Source organism: Petaurus breviceps, unplaced genomic scaffold (assembly GCF_028583685.1).
Source record: "Petaurus breviceps papuanus isolate PSGF00001 unplaced genomic scaffold, PetGlider_PUasm1.0 37, whole genome shotgun sequence".
Lineage (NCBI taxonomy): Eukaryota > Metazoa > Chordata > Mammalia > Diprotodontia > Petauridae > Petaurus > Petaurus breviceps.
The window spans coordinates 66807858-66825631 of NW_027186296.1; the positions used below are offsets into that span (position 1 = coordinate 66807858).

The following is a 17774-nucleotide window of genomic DNA, read 5'->3' on the forward strand; positions in this document are numbered from 1 at the left end:
GATGAATCCAAAGAATCATGGAAAAACTTAAGCAAACTGATGAAAAGTGAAATAAGCAGAAAGAAGAAACAAATATACACAATGACTACAACAATATAAGTAAAAAGAAAAAATAAATCAAAAATGGATTTTTCAGAATTACACAAATTAAGCAGTCTTGAAGAAGAGATATTCCCCATTCCTTTGCAGAGATGGGATATCCAAGGGTGTGGATCACTGTGTTTAGTTTCACAGTTGTTTTTTCCCCCAACATATTGATCAGTTTTGTTTGTTTTTTTTTCCTCTTCTTCCTCCTTTCCTTAAAAGAATTATTTTGTATCTATATAGGAATATATCCATAGCTTAAATGTAGCCTGGGGGTGGGGAAGGAAGGGGAGGAAAAGAACAAAATAAAAACTGCATAACAGAGAACAAAAGAAAACTTACAAGTTAGCAAAGATGGATAGCTCTCAACACAATGCACACTATTTATTACATAAACTTTCTTGAAATGGAAATTTATTGCTATATATTTTGAATCCTCTCATGTTCTGCTGTGCACATGGCATGTTTTTTTTTCTTTTCTTATTTTGTATTTAAGTTTATAATATGTTTCTTTTTCTTTTCTTATTGTGTATTTAAGTTTTAGAAAAATAAAATTTTTAAAAATTATTTTGTTATATGAGATGGCTTTCCGGGAAGGGGAGGAAGAATAATACTGGGGGAAATATGGGCAGTTCAATAACAAAAGATATTGATAAAACATTTTTTGTTGTTTTAGGAAGAAAATTCTCAGAGGCACTTGCCAGGGACATTATATACAATGGATTCTTGCACTGGGTAAGAGGCTAGAGTAAATGACCTCCAAGGTCCCTTTCAGTTGTAAGACTTTATCACTCTATTACCTATCCTGGGCTCAGTTTAACTTTCCTGGCAGGCAAATTTCTTTTGTTCTCTAGAGTCTGTTGTTCAGACAGGGCTGTCTGCCAAATGAGCCCTAGACTCAGGGCTCTGCCATCTCTCCTTTGTTCCCAGTGACTTGTAAAGGATGCCTGGCTACTCCCACAGGATGCAGGGCCCCCTCCACCCCCCACACATACCTCAGAGTCCCTAAAGACACATTCTTTTCAATGCTGCAAGGTACTGAAGCCCAGTCTCACCAAGTAAGCTGCATCCAAAGTGTCCAGAGTAAGGATAAGTAGCTTTATTATTTCTCACAGAAGGAAGCAGCTTGTACCCTAGGAGCACATGAGGGTACAGAACAGACCAGTGCAGAAACATGTCCCTGCACTGATTTTGGCAGTGAGAACTATGGGCCTGGGGGAATGGTTGGTTCCAGCCAGAGAGATTGAAGGTTCCTGCTGGCATCTGCCAGGCTCCCCAGCCCTGGGGCTTTGAAAAAGCTGAGGCTAAGGAGGAGGATCATGCTCCCCCAATTAGGGTATTATCCTTGGGGGTAGGGACAGAAAGGCAGAAATGGGAGTCTCTGGTCTTGGCATCACCTATGCCGTTTTCGGATCCCTTGTAGTTCCTGGTGGATGGCACTGAAGCTGGGTCGCTGGCTTGGATCATAGGCCCAGCATTGCTCCATCAACCGGAACACAGCATCTGGGCACAGGTCTGGGCAGGGCAGACGCCCCCCTGGACATAATAAGAACAGGTGGATAAGGAAAGAGTAGGAGACTGGATGTCCAGAAGAAAGCCAAAACAATCAGTGGCTCCTTATCTTTCCAAAGGATCTCTCATTTCCTAATATAACACTTACCATCTTTGGATTAATTAGATCAGAGTTTCTTAATTTTTGTGTGTGTTATGAACCTGTTGGCATTCTGGTGAAGCTTCGAAAGAAGTCTTCTCAGAATAATGCTTTTAAATGCATAAAATGACCTATATAAAGTGCTTTGTAATCCTTAAGTGCTATATAAATGCAAGTTATTATTAAATGTATAAAATAAAATTTATAGTATTACAAAGGAAACAAATTATATTAAATAAAGATGTAATTTCTTTCTATGCAAGTTCATGTATCTCTTTGAAATCTGTTCATGAACTTTGTGGACCCCAAGTTAAAAAGTTTCTGGCCTAGACAATTGCTAATGTTCCTTCCAGCCCTAAATTCTTTGAATTTTTGCACAAGAGTCTTAAGGATCAATAAATATCTAGTTGTCACGAAGGCCTGAGTTAAAATCTTGCCTCAGACACTTACTAGTTATATGACCCTCGGAATTCACTTAAACCCCATTCAACCTCAGTCTCCTCATCTGTCAAATAGGGACAGTAATGACTCCTATCTTATAGGGCTACTATGAGAAGCGAAGGAGATAACACATCTAAATTGCTAAATAAAAGCTAGCTACTGAGGAGAAGTAGACACACAACGTCCCTGACAAAGTTGGAACCTAGAAGTTTATAGCTACTGAGAGGGAAGTCAGTCACCCTTCTTACCCTTTTCTACAAGCTCCCGAGTCTGCTGGTTGCTGAGGTTGGAGTAGGGAGATGCTCCCAGGCTGAAGGTCTCCCAGAGCAAGATTCCAAAGCTCCATACATCACTCTCAGAGGAGTAGCGCCCTGTGAGGAGAACCAAATTGGGAGGAAAGAGAAGTCAGTGAGCTGGTTCTTGGCCTTTTGACCAAACTAAAGAGACAAGAAGAAAGGAGTGCCTGTTTCCCTGGTGCCATGCTATGTAAGTTTGGCTGGAAGCATAACATTGACCTGGGGGTGTGTAGTAGTAGATTAGGATCTCTAAGCTGGGCTAGGCTACAGGAATATTAGAAATAAACTCCAGGGGCCGCTAGGTGGCTCAGTGAATAGAACACTGGCCCTGGAGTCAGGAGGACCTGAGTTCAAATGTGACCTCAGACACTTAACACAAAAAAACTAACCCCAACTGCCTTCCAAAAAGAACAAAAAAAGAAACAAACTTCGACCCAAATACATGGTATAAGACACACAGAGAGCCACTTCCAGGTTCAGATAGCTATCAATTAAAGAAGACACCTGTATTGACCTTGGCTAGGGACCAGGGGCCAGGTAGGGTTACTGTGATAAGAAAGGAGTTGGTACCATAGTTAAGAGCTTCAGGTGCTGTCCACTTAACAGGGACCTGTCTGAGACCCCCTGAGGCTGCATAGATACCATCAGCTCCCTCTCTAGACATTCCGAAATCACTGATCTTCAGCACGTTCTTCTCTGTTACCAAGCAATTCCGAGCAGCCAAGTCCCTGGGGAGAACAGGAGCACAAGAAACTAAATCCAGAAGACCTCCCAACCCTGAACCCTAAGTGCGCCCAAGGCCAAGCCTGATGACCCTGGCCCCTTAGCCTCAGCAAAGGGTCAGGGTGCCAGCCACCTAAATCTTGACTGAAGTGCACAGTGTCCTCTGAGCACTCACCGATGAATGCAGTGCTTGCCCTCCAGGTACTCCATGCCAGCAGCTGCATCTCCCACCATCTGCAGTAGCAACTTAACTCGAAGCCGGGCACCCTCTGTCCGAAGAAAGGTCAGGAAGTCCCCACCTGAGGAGGGGGCGAAGGGAACACAAAGGATCGGCATCTCATTACCAGGCATTGGAAAAATCACTGGAGCCAGTCAGAAGACCTCTATTCAAGTTCTGCCTTTGACACATCTTATCAAATGAGAGAATTTATGTAAAATTTATATATTTAAACCTCAAAGTGCTAGATCAATCAATCAATAAACTTTTATTAAGTATTTAATATGTGCCAGGTCCCCTCCTGGATCACTGCCTTCTCACTACTGAGGGGCTTGCATAGCTCAATGAAACTATGAGTTATGCCATACAGGGTTACCCAAGATGGACAAGTCACATAGAGAGTTCTGACATAAAGTGATCCACTGGAGGATGAAATGGCAAACCACTCCACTATCTCTGCCAAGAAAACCCCATGCACAGTATGGCAGACAGAAAGGCCTGGTGTTCTACGGCCCACAGGGTCACAAACATGACTGAACAACAACAAAAATGTGCCAGATGCAGTGTTAAACATGAATTACTGTTGCTATTGTTACTGTTATTATTATTATTCTTAACTATGTGACTATTGGCAAGTTGAGGGCAAGTCTAGGTGATGCATTGGGCCTGGAGTCAAGAAGACCTGAGTTTGAAATCTAGTTTCAGACCCTTAGCTGTGCGACCTGGGCAAGCCACTTAATCTCTGTTTGCCTCATCTGTAAAATGAGGATAATAACAGAACTACCTCCTAGGGTTGTTGTGAGGATGAAATGAAATAATAATTGTAAAGCACTTAGCACAGTGCCTGGTATACAGTAGGTGCTACATAAATGTTAGCTACTATTATCATTAACTCAGTTTTATCTTCTGTAAGAAGGGTATAATAATACTTGTGCTAGGTTGTTGTGAGGAAAGCACTTTCTAAACACTTAAGTACAAGTATGTTATTATTACAATGGTTATTTTCCTTGATGCTTTCTATTCATATTTTTAAGTCTTCAAAAATACAATTGGATATTCTTACTCCTAAGGCACTAAAAGCCTTGCAAATGAAAGAGAGAAGGTATCTAGGTCTGAAGAAGGCAGCTGGGTGACCTAGGCACTGCCACAGCAAGCTGCTTTGGCTAGACTGTCTCCTCTAACCTGGAGATACTCACCTTGCACTAGCTCCATGACGATGTAGATTGGCTGTTTCTGGGTACAAACGCCAATAAGTCGCACAATGTTGGGGTGACTGTACTGCTTCAAGATTCTGTGAAGGAGTCACCAGAGCAGAGATCTGGTCATGGCCGGATTTATAACCCTACTTTAATATAGTACAATCTTGTGTCCTCTTTTCCTCAGCAGGAGGGCAGTGGACAGTGTTACCTAGGCAGGGCTAGAACTAGGGGTAGGCAATGCAGGCAGGGGCCTAACATAGTGGGGAATACAAGGAGCCCTTTTTAATATTAATTTTTATAAATGTACATATTGTTAATGCTCTCAGGGGCCTTGGAGGTATTTATTTTGTTTTATCAAGTTACAGATACTATAGTGAAGATTTAAAACCCAAAACAAATAATGGGTAATGATAATGAATTAAAGATTTAATTTTCACACGCAATTTTCAAAATTTATTGAGAGATTCAGCTGTCTTTTCTAAGCTCTGATAGGATCCCCCTGTGACAAGAGCCATGAGGTTAGGGACTATGTCTTGCCTAAACTTCTTATCTCTCCCCAAGTGCACAATGTAGGTGTTTGATACACGTAAACTGAATAGGAGTTAGCTTGAAAAAGAGTGAGGGCAGACTAGGAGCCTGATGATGGATCTATCTTCTACTACTTCTACTACTACTACTACTGCTACTGCTACTGCTACTGCTACTGCTACTGCTACTGCTACTACTACTACTGCTGCTGCTGCTGCTGCTGCTGCTGCTACTACTACTACTACTCACCTTGCTTCCTGTAGAAATTTGGCCTTGAGATCAGATGGGAGAGTCTCCCGACAGGACTTTACTGCCACCAGAGTGTTGTCGGCCCGGAGACGACCACTGAACACCTCTCCAAAGTTACCCTGAAACAATCTTAGATTCAGATCAGAGCCCTCCCCATTCAGTCATCTTGTCTTCATCCTGTCCAATTACCCTTCTTCCCTAGAACCACAGCATTACACCAGACAATATATCTTCCTTTTACAAACTCTCCCTCCAAAAGACGGATCAAACCCAAAGTCTCTCAAGGAGTTTGAATCAAATCAGGGAAACGATACAAATACATATGTAAAAAGAAAATAAGCTTCAGTTCTCTATGCTGAGAGAAATGACACAGATAACCTTTTATTCGGATTTGAAATGCCTTATATTTTAGCAGATTTATCCTCCTAATCATGTTTCTGAGCCATTGTTAAAACTATATACACTGTTCCGACCTCATACCTATCAGATTGGCTAATATAACAGAAAAGGAAAGTGACAAATGTTGAGAGGTATGTGAAAAAATAGGGACACTAATGCACTGTAGCTGGAATTGTGAATTAGTCCAACCATTCTGGAGAACCATTTGGAACTATGCCTAAAGAGCTACAAAACTCTACATGTTCTTTGACCCAGCAATACTGCTACTAGCTTTGTTTCCCAAAGAGACCAAAGATAAAGGAAAAGGACCTATATGTAAAAAATATTTATATCACCTCTTTTTGTGGTGGTAAAGAATTGGAAATTGAGGGGATGCCTATCAACTGGAGAATGGCCAAAAAGTTGTGCTATAGATTGTGATGGAATACTACTGGGCTATAAGAAGAGAGACAGTTTTAGAAAAACCTGAGAAGATTTATATGAACTGATGCAAAGTGAAGTGAGCAGAACCAGGAGAACACTGTACAAAGCAACAGCAATATTGTAATAATGATATGCTGTAAAAGACTTAGAACTTATGATGAAAAATGAAAAAAAGACCTTAATGATGAAAAACCTCTCACCTCCAGTGAGAGAACTGATGAACTCCAAGTGTAAACTGAAATATACTTTTTCACTTGATTTTTCTTTGCAACATGGTTAATATAGAAATGTTTTGCATAATTTCACATGTGTAAAGGATATCATTTTGCTTGCTTTCTTAATGGTCAGGGAAGGGGTTAAAAGGGGGAAGAGAATTTGGAACTCAAAATTTAGAAAAAGAATATTAAAAAGTTAGAAAAAATTTTAAACTTAAAAAAACCCTATATACTCTGAACATATACCAACTGACAATGACAAGTTACTTAACTTTCCTAGACCTCAGTTTCTTAATCTGTAAAATGAGAGGGTTACCCTCAAAGCATTCCAAGTTCCTTTCAAGCTCTAAAACTAGGCTCTTACAAATGGAAATGGGTGTCATGGGGAAGTCATCTTTAAAGTGATCTACAAGATGGCTAATAATTGGGTGTTGACAATATCCAAAGTATATGTGAGTACCTAGAACAAGCTAAAAATTGGTTATCAGTTTGTAATGAAACAAAGCTTCCTAGAAAGTGAACCTTAGTAGGAGACAATTAGAAGACAAGAGGGAGGTAATTTCATGCTTAGAGCTTAGGAGTTGAAAAAGGGGAGATGAGTATGGGAAAATGGGGTGAATACATTAGGAGGCAAGTGTGACTCAGATAGAGGATTCAAGTTACCGTAGTGCTGACACTTACCCGTCCAATTCTTTCACCTAGCACCAGATCTTCATGGTTCAGGGCCCACTTGTCCTGGGGAAGGAGTGGATTTGGGAAAATTAAGTTGATGTTACACAGGAGGGTTGCTGGGCTCTAGGGGAGGACTATATGAACTTTGGGCTGGTCAGACCTATTGGAGAGGTCTTTTCCTATTTTGTGAGCTAAGGTGGAACATTCAGGTAATTCTCAAAAGTCTTTATTTCCCTCCTTCTGTCCTCTGCCCTCTAGGTTCTAGGACAAACCTCCCTTGGATAAGAAACAGGTACTGGATGCAAAAGGGGAAAGGTAAGCCACTGGGGTGGGAAGATGGATGAGTTTATCAGAGGATGGGTAAGGAAATAGAGAGGTTTGACTTGGGAAAATTACCTTGCAGATTGCCTTGTTCAGACTGATCCCACTTTTTTTGGTGAGGGGCTGCTGGGAGCGGAGTAAGTGGTCAATAAGCAAGGGGATGCTGGGAAATCCATCCCCTTCTAGCCGGTACAGATTCTGTGAGGTGAATCATAGCAGGAAATCAGCACTCCTAGATGAGAGGGAGGCCTAGTCCCCTACAAGAAGCTGCCTGACTTTTGGCTGGCCAGGCCTCTGGGAACAGCTCTGCACTGGAAAAAGGGACCGTGGTCTTCTTGGCTTAGTTGTTAAGGCATATGCCTTGTAAGCAACAGATTAAATCCTAGTCATTATCAGTTGGTCACACCTAGTCATATCATTCACATACCAATAAGGTCTCCCCTCTGCACCCCCAGATGGAGATGTAGCCTAGTTTAATGAAAAGAACAATGGATTAGAGTAGGAAACCTTGGCTTTATTCCAAGCTTTGCCATTAATTAGATGTGTGACATTAGATAGTTATTTAAACTCTCTAAATCTCAGTTTCCTTATGTGTAAATTAAATAGGCTAGACTGGATGGTCTCTCAGGTTCCTTATAGCCCTAAAATTCTAAGATCCACTATCCCTTTTCTGCCTCTACTCTGTATTTTTCTGACTCAAGGCGCTTGCCTGAAAAAGGGATAATGGATACAATGCTCCCAGTGGCTTGGGCAAATAAGTGTCCTTCATAGGGCTCCCCTTGAACTCACATCTGAAGACTGGATGATGAAATGCCGAGGCTGCCCATCCCACATCACGGAGAGCACATATTCTTGCTTTCCCTGGCTTTCTCGAACGAGGAAATCCCCAGAATTCACTAGTAATTCCTGCACCTCTGTTCGTGGGATGGCACCATGGTACCACACCTGATCCTGTAGAGGCTTCTGTATATCTGGGATGAGCTGCAGTGGTGGAGGGAGCTGGAGGTAGGGGGGTAACAATCCAGATAAACACATGAAACACTTCCCACTGCCTCCTCCTTCATTCAGACTCTCTTTATTTTTCTCTGGACTACTAGAATAATCTGTCTCACCAACTCCAATTTTTCACCCTCCGGTTTATTCTAATACATAATGTCAAAAGAACAGCTTGGATTATGTAACTCTTCCCTTCCCTTCCCTCCATGTCCCCTCTCTAGGCCCTTCAATAGAGCCTTACTGCCTAACAAATTAAGTACAAATTTCTCAGTTTCACATTCAGAGCCCTTTACCATATGTCCCTCTATCTCTAGCCTTATCTCTCACTACTTAGCAATGTTCCCTTTGCCTTAGCCAAAGCAGGCTACCTGCCATTCCCTGACCATGTTCCACACCTTTACCATGTCCACACCCTTGTTCTTTCTATTCTCTCCACTTAGAATGCTCCTCCCCCCCCCACCCCTATCCCTTCTGTCAAAATTCTCCCCTTCTTTGTTGCAGAGAAGGGTCTGGTATGGGGGTAAAGTATTGAGGGAAAATAATGTTGGTGTGAAAACAAAAGGCAACAATAATTTTTTTTAATTCTACTTATCTTTCAAGGTCCAGATTGGATGCCAGCTCCTTAATCTTCTACTATACTCCCAATCAGATATGATTAACTTTTGTCCAAAACAACCAAAGCACTTCTCTTATGGCACTTATTAAAATACGGTGTTAGGTTGTAGTTATTTATGGATGTGTCCCCCACTATAAGTTTTCAAGGGCATGGAACATATCCAACTCATCTTTGATAACCCATAGTGCCTACCAATGCACGTTTGGATCCATAAATGCTTGTTCAACTGAGCTGCATTCTTAGAGTAAGGGGCTAATGCATAACCAAAGTCAAGGCCTAGATGGAGATATTGAGGTCATGGTCAAGGTTAGGGGGTGGAAAGCTGTGGAGTGGTAGGCTGATGGTGAACATTGTGGCTTTGAATTCATAGGAGATATATGGCTAACCCACTATAGGAAAAACAGCTGCTCCCAGGGATAGCACTTTTTTCCTATAAGTGAAGGCCCAGACCACCCTGCCTGACAGAACATCAAAAGTGATCATGAGGAGCGGCCAGGTAGCACAGCGAGTAAGAGCACTGGCTCCAGTGTTGGAATGACCTGGAGATTGAATCCCAGGCTCAGACACTTAGCACCCACCTAGAAACACCTGGCCGTGTAACTTAGAGCAAGTTACTTAACCCCAATTGCTTAGGGGCAGCCAGGTGGCTCAGCGAGTAAGAGCACAGGTTCCAGTGTCGGGATGACCTGGATCAAATCTGGACTCAGATACTCAGCACCACACCCAGAAATAACTGGCTGTGTAACCCTGAGCAAGTTACTTAACCCCGATTGCTTTAAAAACAAAACAAAACAAAGAAAACCAAAAAACATAAAACAAAAAAAAGTGATCATGAAGAAAAGGAGGAAAATAGAGGGGGAGGAATGTAGAATGAATGAGTTTGGACTTTAGCAATCTAGACCTACTTACTGAGAACTTAGGGCGGAAGATTCCTGAGATATGGTTCTTCAGAATTTCCAAGGTGGGTGTCCTTCCGCCCTCACGCTCTTGCTCCTGTGATCAGGGAGAGATTTCAGGGCACAGCTGAGTTTTTAAGAAAGGGGAAGAGGCACAATAAGGGCCTACTGAATGCTGAGAGAAGCAGAAATGGGTTAGGAAGACAATGTTGTCTCTGGTTAGGACATGTGCCAAGCCTGGGGATCATGAGGGAGGAGAAACAGGCTTACTGTGGAAGAGGTGGAGTGCTGGTCATCCTGGAGCACGAGGACAGGGGGTGGTTCCCCAGGGCCCAGTTGCTCCAGCTTGCTCTGTAGCAAGTCCTGCTGGGCTTTCAGTTTGGCCTGGCTGCATAGGGCCATCTGGAAGTCCTGGAGTGCCTCCTGTAGGGCCTGGCGCTTCCCAAGGAGCTGTACTCTGGTGGGTAGACCAGATGGCCAGATAGAGAAGATTGTCTCATTCTACCCTTTCTCCCCAAAACTGTATCATCTATCCAGGTCCTCTGACTCTGCTCCTTCAGTCTCACCTCTCCCTTGGGTGAATGCTTTCTTCTTCCCTCTGAATCTCCTTCTGCATCTGGGTGACAACCTGTTGCCGGCTTGTCACCATTTCTGTGGCCATGGTCAATTCCTCATTCACTGAAGTTAGGCTATGGTCCCCAAAACATATGTTAGCAACAGTCCCGTCCCTTTCCTCCTCCAAGGAAAGAGCAGTTCCCAGTAAAGAGGCTCACCATCTTACTTGTTACCACCCCCCCCGCCCCCAGCATAACTTTGTAATCTTCAGTCCCCCTGCTACAGCTTGCGTGTATAAAAGTCTCCAACCACCCTCCCCCTACACAGTATTATCTGTACACTGTAGCTCTCAGGCCATATCCACCCACACAAACTCAAACACAGGGGCATCCCCACGGCCTCACACAAGTGCCACATTCCCACACGTACGCGTGCTGGACACTCTCTATCGTCAGCTCATTCAACTGCAGCTCCCCAGCTTCCAGCTGTTCACCTTCCTCCAACAGAGTGTCATCAAAGGTCACACAGGGAGGGATGTTCGGTGATGATCTGTGGAGGAGCGGGTAGTACCAGAGGGGTCAGAGTTCAAGGGTGATTCCTGCACTGGGCAAGGAGAAAGTACTCAATAAAATGACTTTGGTGCTTGATGGGGACAGGGAGAAGGTAGGTGAACTCTTCGCATTTTCATTTGTGAGCTTACCCATATTGCTGAAGAAAGCCTTCATACTCAGTGTAAGGATTGATGCAGGCTGCGGCAGCTGCAATCTCACGATGAATGGTCACCACTTCATCCTGCACCAGGCTGCTGATCTCAATGTACTCCTGTAGGATCTCTTTCCTGTTTGCCACCCACCCATCCCCAAGCACACAGCATGTGTAGAAAATCCCTCTCACAGGATGAAAGGAGCTTTCTACACCCAAAGTCCCCCACCCCATCTCATTCCAGTGCTAATTAACCCTTCCTGAAGCATCACTCTGGATGCAGAGGCAGCTAGGTGATGCAGTGGAGAGAGTGCCAGGCCTGAAGCCAGCAAGACCTGAGTTCAAATATGCCCTCAGACAATTACTAGCTGTGTGACCCTAGGCAAGTCACTTAACCTCTGTCTGTCTCAGTTTCTTCAACTTTAAAACGGGGATAATAACACCACCTACTTCACAGGGTTGTTGTAAGGATTGAATGAAATAATATTTGTAAAGCACTTGCCACAGTGTCTGGCACATAACAGGTGGCTGAGAAATGTTTATTGTCTTTGCTCCCTTCCCCTTCTTTGCCCTTTTGTCCCCTCCCCACCCCACCCCAATCCCTGGTGCCATCTTCTGCACATCTTCCCAATCCTTCCCCCTTTTTTTTTCTTCTCAAGGAGATTGGCCAATGGCCTGGGAAAGTTCTGCAGGCAAATTTGGAGTCTTTCAATAGGTGGAAAGAGGGATCGCAGGATCATAGGTTGGAAGCTAGAAGGGACTTTAGAGATCATTGAGTATAGTCCCTCCATTTTACAGATGAAGCCCAGAGAAGTTAGGTGACTTGGCCAAGGTTGCACAGATAGCAGAGTTAACATTTGAACTCAGATCCTGGGACTCTAAATTTAGGGCTCCTTCCATTGTACCATGCTGCCAGAAAGTCTATCATAGGACAAAGTAGTCTGGGTTCTGGGGGATGAAGAGGACAAAGTGGGAAATGAGGAAAGAGATTTGGGGAGCTACAGAGGCCAAGTGTGTGTGGGGGGTCTTTACAGGATTAGGGCCATCTCCTGATGCAGGTCCTGCAGGGACTGGAGAAGGCCAGGCAGCAACAGCTGGTGGTGGTGCTGATGGTGCAGCTGGGCAGCCCTGAGGCCCAGCACATAGCGGTTGTGATGTGCATAGAGTTTCCAGAGGGTCCGAACATACTTATCCTTGGCCTTGTCACGGTCCTTGTCTGTAAAGAGAAGGAACCCAGGACATAGGCAGAGTTCATTAGATCCTCCCCAGCACTGAAGAGAAATCAGTAAGATGCAGAACAACCCACTTTCCAAGGTGAACCTGACCCTCCAGAGCCCCCCAGGAATTAGGCCAGCTTTTCAAGGCTCCTCTAGGTCAGGGGCAACCCAGGGCTAGGCTGGATCACCAAATCAAGTAAATCACTCCCCTCCCCCAAGTCTACATGCAAAGGGCTTTTCTGGACCAAACCAGCCTCTAAGGGAAAGAGAAAAGGGAAAATTTGGTCCAGATGTTCCCTCTTCAACATTTTTTCTAGATTAGAGGTTACTAAAAAATGGGCTTGGTACTTAAAGTACTATCAATTCCAAGCCTAGGCTTGAGGGTACCCTTTCTGTTATCATCTCTATTAGCTAACAACACTGCCTGAGTATCAATGTGCTGGGGACAATATGTGTGTGTGTGGGGGCAATGGGGATGCCAAAAAGTTAAAATACAGTCCTTACCCTAAATAAATAAATTTGTATATCCTGGGGTGGGCCAAAGCCCAGAGACCAGTGAGGCATTAGTATGGGTGAGAATTGGGTTCTTTCTAGGAAAGAAGGCTCTTTTCCCTCCTGAGTTTGAAGCTGTACATGACCCCTCATTGTAGACAGAGGCACCTGAAGAAAGTACCACTAACCAGTGACGCTACCTACCTTTGCTGGCTTCCTGGTATTTGCGCTTGGCTTGAGCACTGTCACGTGCCAGCACCCGGTACTGACTTTTCAGCTTTTCGATATCAAGGCTATGTATCTGGGAGAGCAAGAGAAAATAGTTAGTCAGTACCTGTTCTAAGTCCCTAAAGCAGGAGCTGTTTGGGGGTAGGGTTGTCTTTGTTAGCAAGTAGACAGAATCCCCAGAAGTGATGTGACTCTAGCAGACTAATGCTGAAACCCAAGTTAAGCAACACCCTTTAATGATAGTCATATAAATATGAAATAAATAAACAGAAATAATAGTCATATAAAGGCAGGTAGGTGGCCCAATCTAGAGTCAGGAAGACCTGAGTTCAAATCTGGCCTCAAACACTTACTAGCTGTGTGACCCTGGGCAAGTCACCTAACCTTGTTTGCCTCAGTTCCTCATCTGTTAAATGAGCTGGAGAAGGAAATGGCAAACCACTTCAGTATCTTTGCCAAGAAAACTCCAAATGGGGTCAAAACCGACTCCATATTAGGTGATAAAAAAACAAAAGGCCATCAACAAAAACCATTTAAAGGTTAAAATAAAAGATTAAAGGAAAGGGGATTACAAAATAAGCAGATTTGCATTCTGTAGGGTTTGGTTCTATGACAATGTAAAAGAGGCAGCTAGTTTTCTCAAAGTGTGGAAGGTTACTTTGGACCCAAAAAAAAAATCTAAATTCTTTGGCTATGTGCAACGTACTACACTGATAGAGTACTGAGGCCAGGGTCAGGGGACTTGGAGTTCTAGTTTTAACTCTTCTAACTTGGACAAATTGCTTTAAGCCCTCTGGATCTTAGTTTTCTAATGGGTGGATGAAGCCATATCGGAAAGGCATATTTGTGTAAAGGAATTTGGAACACATAACATTCTTTTTTAGAAGGGCCTGTGATTTTTGTCATTGTGAAGAATTCCAGATGTGGGCATTTCCTTCAATAAGTCTATCACTTAACAGGGCTGGGGACCCTTTGGCCACATGTGATCTTCTAGGTCCAGGGGTCTGGCCTTTTGACTAAGTCCAAGTTTTACAGAACAAATCCTGTCAGTAAAGGGATTTGTTCTGTGAAGTTTGGATTCAGTCAAAGGGCCATACCTGAGGACCCAGAGGGCCAGATGTGGCCTTGAGGGCCAAAGTTCCCTACCCCTGATAAATTTTAGGGAGTTGCAGAAGGTTCTTAGAGGTCAAAAGATTTTCCCAGGGTATACAAAGAGTGTCAGAGGTGGGATTTTCCAGGTCTTCCTGACTCTAAGATCAACAATACTGCCTTTATTTAAGATCTCTTTCATTTCTAAAAAAGGAAAAATGTCCTGATTTTTAAACTAAGAGTTCTGTCCATCCCAAAAGAAATGAGCGATGCTGTAGGTCATATTTTGGCCACTAGGTGCCACCATTTCCAGCCAAAGAACTAGAGAATTCATTGGTTATGCGGATCCTGGAATCTGAGCAGAGCAGGGCCAATGTAGTCTAGGAGTGGAATAAATCAGGCAGGAAGAGAGGACCCTGGGGGACTGGAAATGCATTCTTAGCATATGAAAGTGAGGGGCCAAGTTAGTGCCACTAACTTGAAAATGCTCAGTCCAGACTAGAACCTGAGTAGTCACCTAGAGCAGTCTCTGACGACCTAAGGGTGGGGTCTGGTGATAAAATTTGGGAAGGAAGGAACAATGACGACTTTAAAGATTCTAGTCTTGGGCAAGGTCAGACAATCTTCTCTTTCCTTCAATGCTTCCTTAAACTTCTGACCATATACTGGATTATTTTTTTCTATGGGGGTAGGGGGAGTCCACTAATCCATGATTCATTCCTAGGAGGGATTGGGTGTCACCAGCTTTTTGCAGGAAGGGAACCGGTCATACAAGAAAGAGAATTGTTTTCAGATCAATGTGTACATCTGGAGGTGGGAGCAGAGGATAGGCTAGACAGAATGATGAAGAGAACTGGAAGCGGAGCACAGGCAGAACCTTAAAGGAAAACTAACAGAAAAGAGGAAGCAGAAGAAAAGTACTTGAGAAGGAAAGTGGTTAGAATAACCAGACTAGCTAATTTTAGAAAAGGAAGGAGAACTGGCTATAACTACGGGGCTTTCTTTGAATTCCGAACCGAGAAATTCTTAGGAAAGCTCTGGAAAAGAAGGTAATGAATGGACAGATTCCCTAAACCTTTCATTGGCACCAAAACTTTCATTCTACCAAAGTAATCTAGGGAAAGTCTCCCCCGGCAGCAACCCCCTTCCTGAACTCTCCCTACTCAGGTTTGCCCTTTACTTTTTGGGAGGTACTAAAAGAATGGCAGCCTGGGGTAGAAGGAAAAGGGAAGATGGTACCTTAGTGAGGTCTTGTTGGAGCTGCTGCCACTGTTCACTGTAGTTTTTCCGAAGCTGCTGCCGCTCACGGATCAGGATGCTCAGCTTGCTCAGAGGGCCTGAATTCAGATCTTCCGCATGCTGCCGGAGAAGTCGGCTTAGGTTTTCAGTCTGACGAGTTATTTCTGACCAGGACTACAAATTGTAAAGGACAAGATAGAAGATACTAGGGGAATTGAGACTGTGAAGTTGGGGCAGGCAGAGAAGTAGTTGGGAATAATAATAGCTAATAATAATAACTAATTTATATAGCACTTTAAGGTATTGACAAAAATGCATTTACTAATGTATTTGATAATATATGTGAAGAAAGAGGAAGAAGGGTGGTGGCAAAGTCCAACTGTTCACCTTGGTGTCTCCAGGGTGGCACCAAATTGCCTTAACCTGTTTGCCCTTGAAGGGCTCTACCGTGCTCCCCTACCTAGGACACTGAAATAACTTAGTGAGACTCTTCTGAGAATGAATTGAAGTCCAAAGGAGATATAAAAGTGGAAAATTACTGATGAAGAGCACTGGTTGTAAAGGGAGAAAGTGGTAAGAGAAACAGTGAAGGAAATGAGGTAGGAACAGGAAATAGGAGCCCACCTGGCTGATCTGGCTGACATGGTCTAGGTTTCGGACCTGGCTGCCCCCCTCCTGTAAAGCCATGTGGTGAAGCAGCCCTGCATACTCCCGGTCACTCTTTACTCTCTGTGCCATCCACTTTCTCATACCCTCCAAGAGTCGAAGCTCAGCCTCCTGCAACTTTTGCAGTGCTCCATGCCCCTGAGGGCTACATAATTCAGAGGAGAAGCCCATGGTGTTGCCCTGGAAGCAAAGACATGTTTTCATGTCCAGTTAGAATCAAGGCATGGATTCTGAAGGAATCCCTGAGTAGGTGGAAGTTGGGTGGAGATGGGGACCCAACCAAGCAGATTCTTGGGGTTATGGTTGTAGAGTACCCATAAGATATAGCTGCCCTGGAGACCTACAAAGGAAGGAGACCTTGAGACAATCAATTTCAACTAAGCAAAACATGATGACATTTCATTTAGAAAAAAATTGGGGGGAGGGGAGTTCTCAGGGGGACCTCTCTGGGCACCCTCTTTAAGTCTCAGAAAAAGGTGATCCAAGATGTGTTACCAACTCACTATTACACATCCTCACAAAGACGAGTGAGGCCAGAAAGAGGAACAGGAACTTGCGGTTTAAGCCCTCTGCTTTGTTTTATGGGCCCTACTAGCCCCAGGTCAAGGTTTTGTGTCTCTTGCCATCCCCACCCCTGCCCCCATTCCCAAGGTTTTCCTATTCCTGCTCCCCCATCCCACGCCACTCCCACTCCTGGCAGAGGAGGGCACCAACCCTCGGTCTCCTTAAAATTCATACGGGGGCGTTTCTGATACTAGTAGACGATCCTGGGTTTACAGGTGGCTTGATCACGTACATTCTTTTCATACCGTGTCACTGAAAGGTCGCACCTTTCCGGTGCCAGTCCCTAGACCTCGAGGGCCATTTGGGAGCCAACACCTCTAAGGGGATGAATGGTGTCTAGTCCACCTAACCAGGCAGTTGTACCTCTGATCCCCCAAATCCTCCCAATTCTTCTAGCATCGCTCGCCCCTTGACCCACAGGAATTACCCCCATGCAATCCTACCCCCGCTTCCCCTCCCAGCTCAGGATCTTTGGGATACTCACCCCTATCTTCATCCTCAATCCCACCCAGCCCCGCAAGGCTCCTCAAGACCCTTCTAAAAGCCTCCTTCCTCTTCTCTTCGCTCGCCGATACCCCCTCCCGGGGATCCTCGTAGCCTCCAGCTCCCCACTCTCCCCGGCCCCCGGTCTTCGAGTCCTCTCCCGTACCCTCCCCGCGGTCGAGCCTGCTCACATCCCCCGGGGACCCGCTAAGATGCTACGGCGCCGCGGTTGCGCGGCTGGGGGGGTTACCGGCGCTGGGAGCTGCTCCTGGCGGCGGCCCCGCTGCCCCCACTCCGGCCCCTGCCCCCGCTGTCTCTCCGTCCAGTTCCTGATTCTGTCGCTTCCTCCTCCCGCCGTTTCACGTGGCCCCGGCCTTAGGGCGGGTCGGAAGAAGGGGAGACGGGAGGAGGGGTTGGGGGGAGTGAGGCGGGGGCTGCTCTGGGACCCTCAGTGCGCAGGATGGTTTCTTCACGTCGGCCTAGGGTTGGTAGGGCTGCTCCGGCGCAACCTTTCTCCCAATGGAGAAAGCTGGTCATCTTTATTTCGTAACCTGGCAAGCTCCTAAAAACTCCTAAAAACCCTCGCCCCTCACTCCCAGCCCAGGCCGCCCCC

General features: G+C 44.8%; 1 protein-coding gene across 2 annotated transcripts; it reads right to left on the reverse strand.

The window, feature by feature from the left end:
* Window positions 1-96: 96 nt before the first annotated feature.
* Window positions 97-17536, reverse strand: FES (FES proto-oncogene, tyrosine kinase). 2 transcript variants are annotated; one of them, XM_069098658.1, is made up of 19 exons: window positions 17412-17536; window positions 16073-16294; window positions 15449-15622; window positions 13097-13193; window positions 12216-12399; window positions 11182-11319; window positions 10911-11030; window positions 10493-10615; window positions 10197-10383; window positions 9940-10023; window positions 8208-8417; window positions 7494-7616; window positions 7107-7160; window positions 5389-5507; window positions 4609-4703; window positions 3371-3494; window positions 3043-3200; window positions 2425-2547; window positions 97-1620 (listed from the first exon to the last, which is right to left on the reverse strand). In XM_069098658.1, exons 2-19 carry the CDS (start codon window positions 16283-16285, stop codon window positions 1478-1480), a joined length of 2469 nt encoding a protein of 822 aa, XP_068954759.1. In that variant the 5' UTR covers window positions 16286-16294; window positions 17412-17536; the 3' UTR covers window positions 97-1477. The 2 variants fall into 2 exon arrangements, with proteins under 2 accessions (XP_068954759.1, XP_068954760.1); XM_069098659.1 differs by having other exon boundaries at window positions 17328-17527.
* Window positions 17537-17774: the final 238 nt, after the last annotated feature.

Excerpts from the sequence above, each read along its gene's own strand:
- FES (XM_069098658.1), bottom strand. The coding sequence starts at position 16,285 with ATGGGCTTCTCCTCTGAATTATGTAGCCCTCAGGGGCATGGAGCACTG. Across the intron at positions 12,400-13,096 it reads ATACCAGGAAGCCAGCAAAG|ACAAGGACCGTGACAAGGCC; the intron begins GTAGGTAGCGTC and ends TTCTCTTTACAG. Across the intron at positions 11,320-12,215 it reads CAGGAGATGGCCCTAATCCT|GAAAGAGATCCTACAGGAGT; the intron begins GTAAAGACCCCC and ends GGTGGCAAACAG.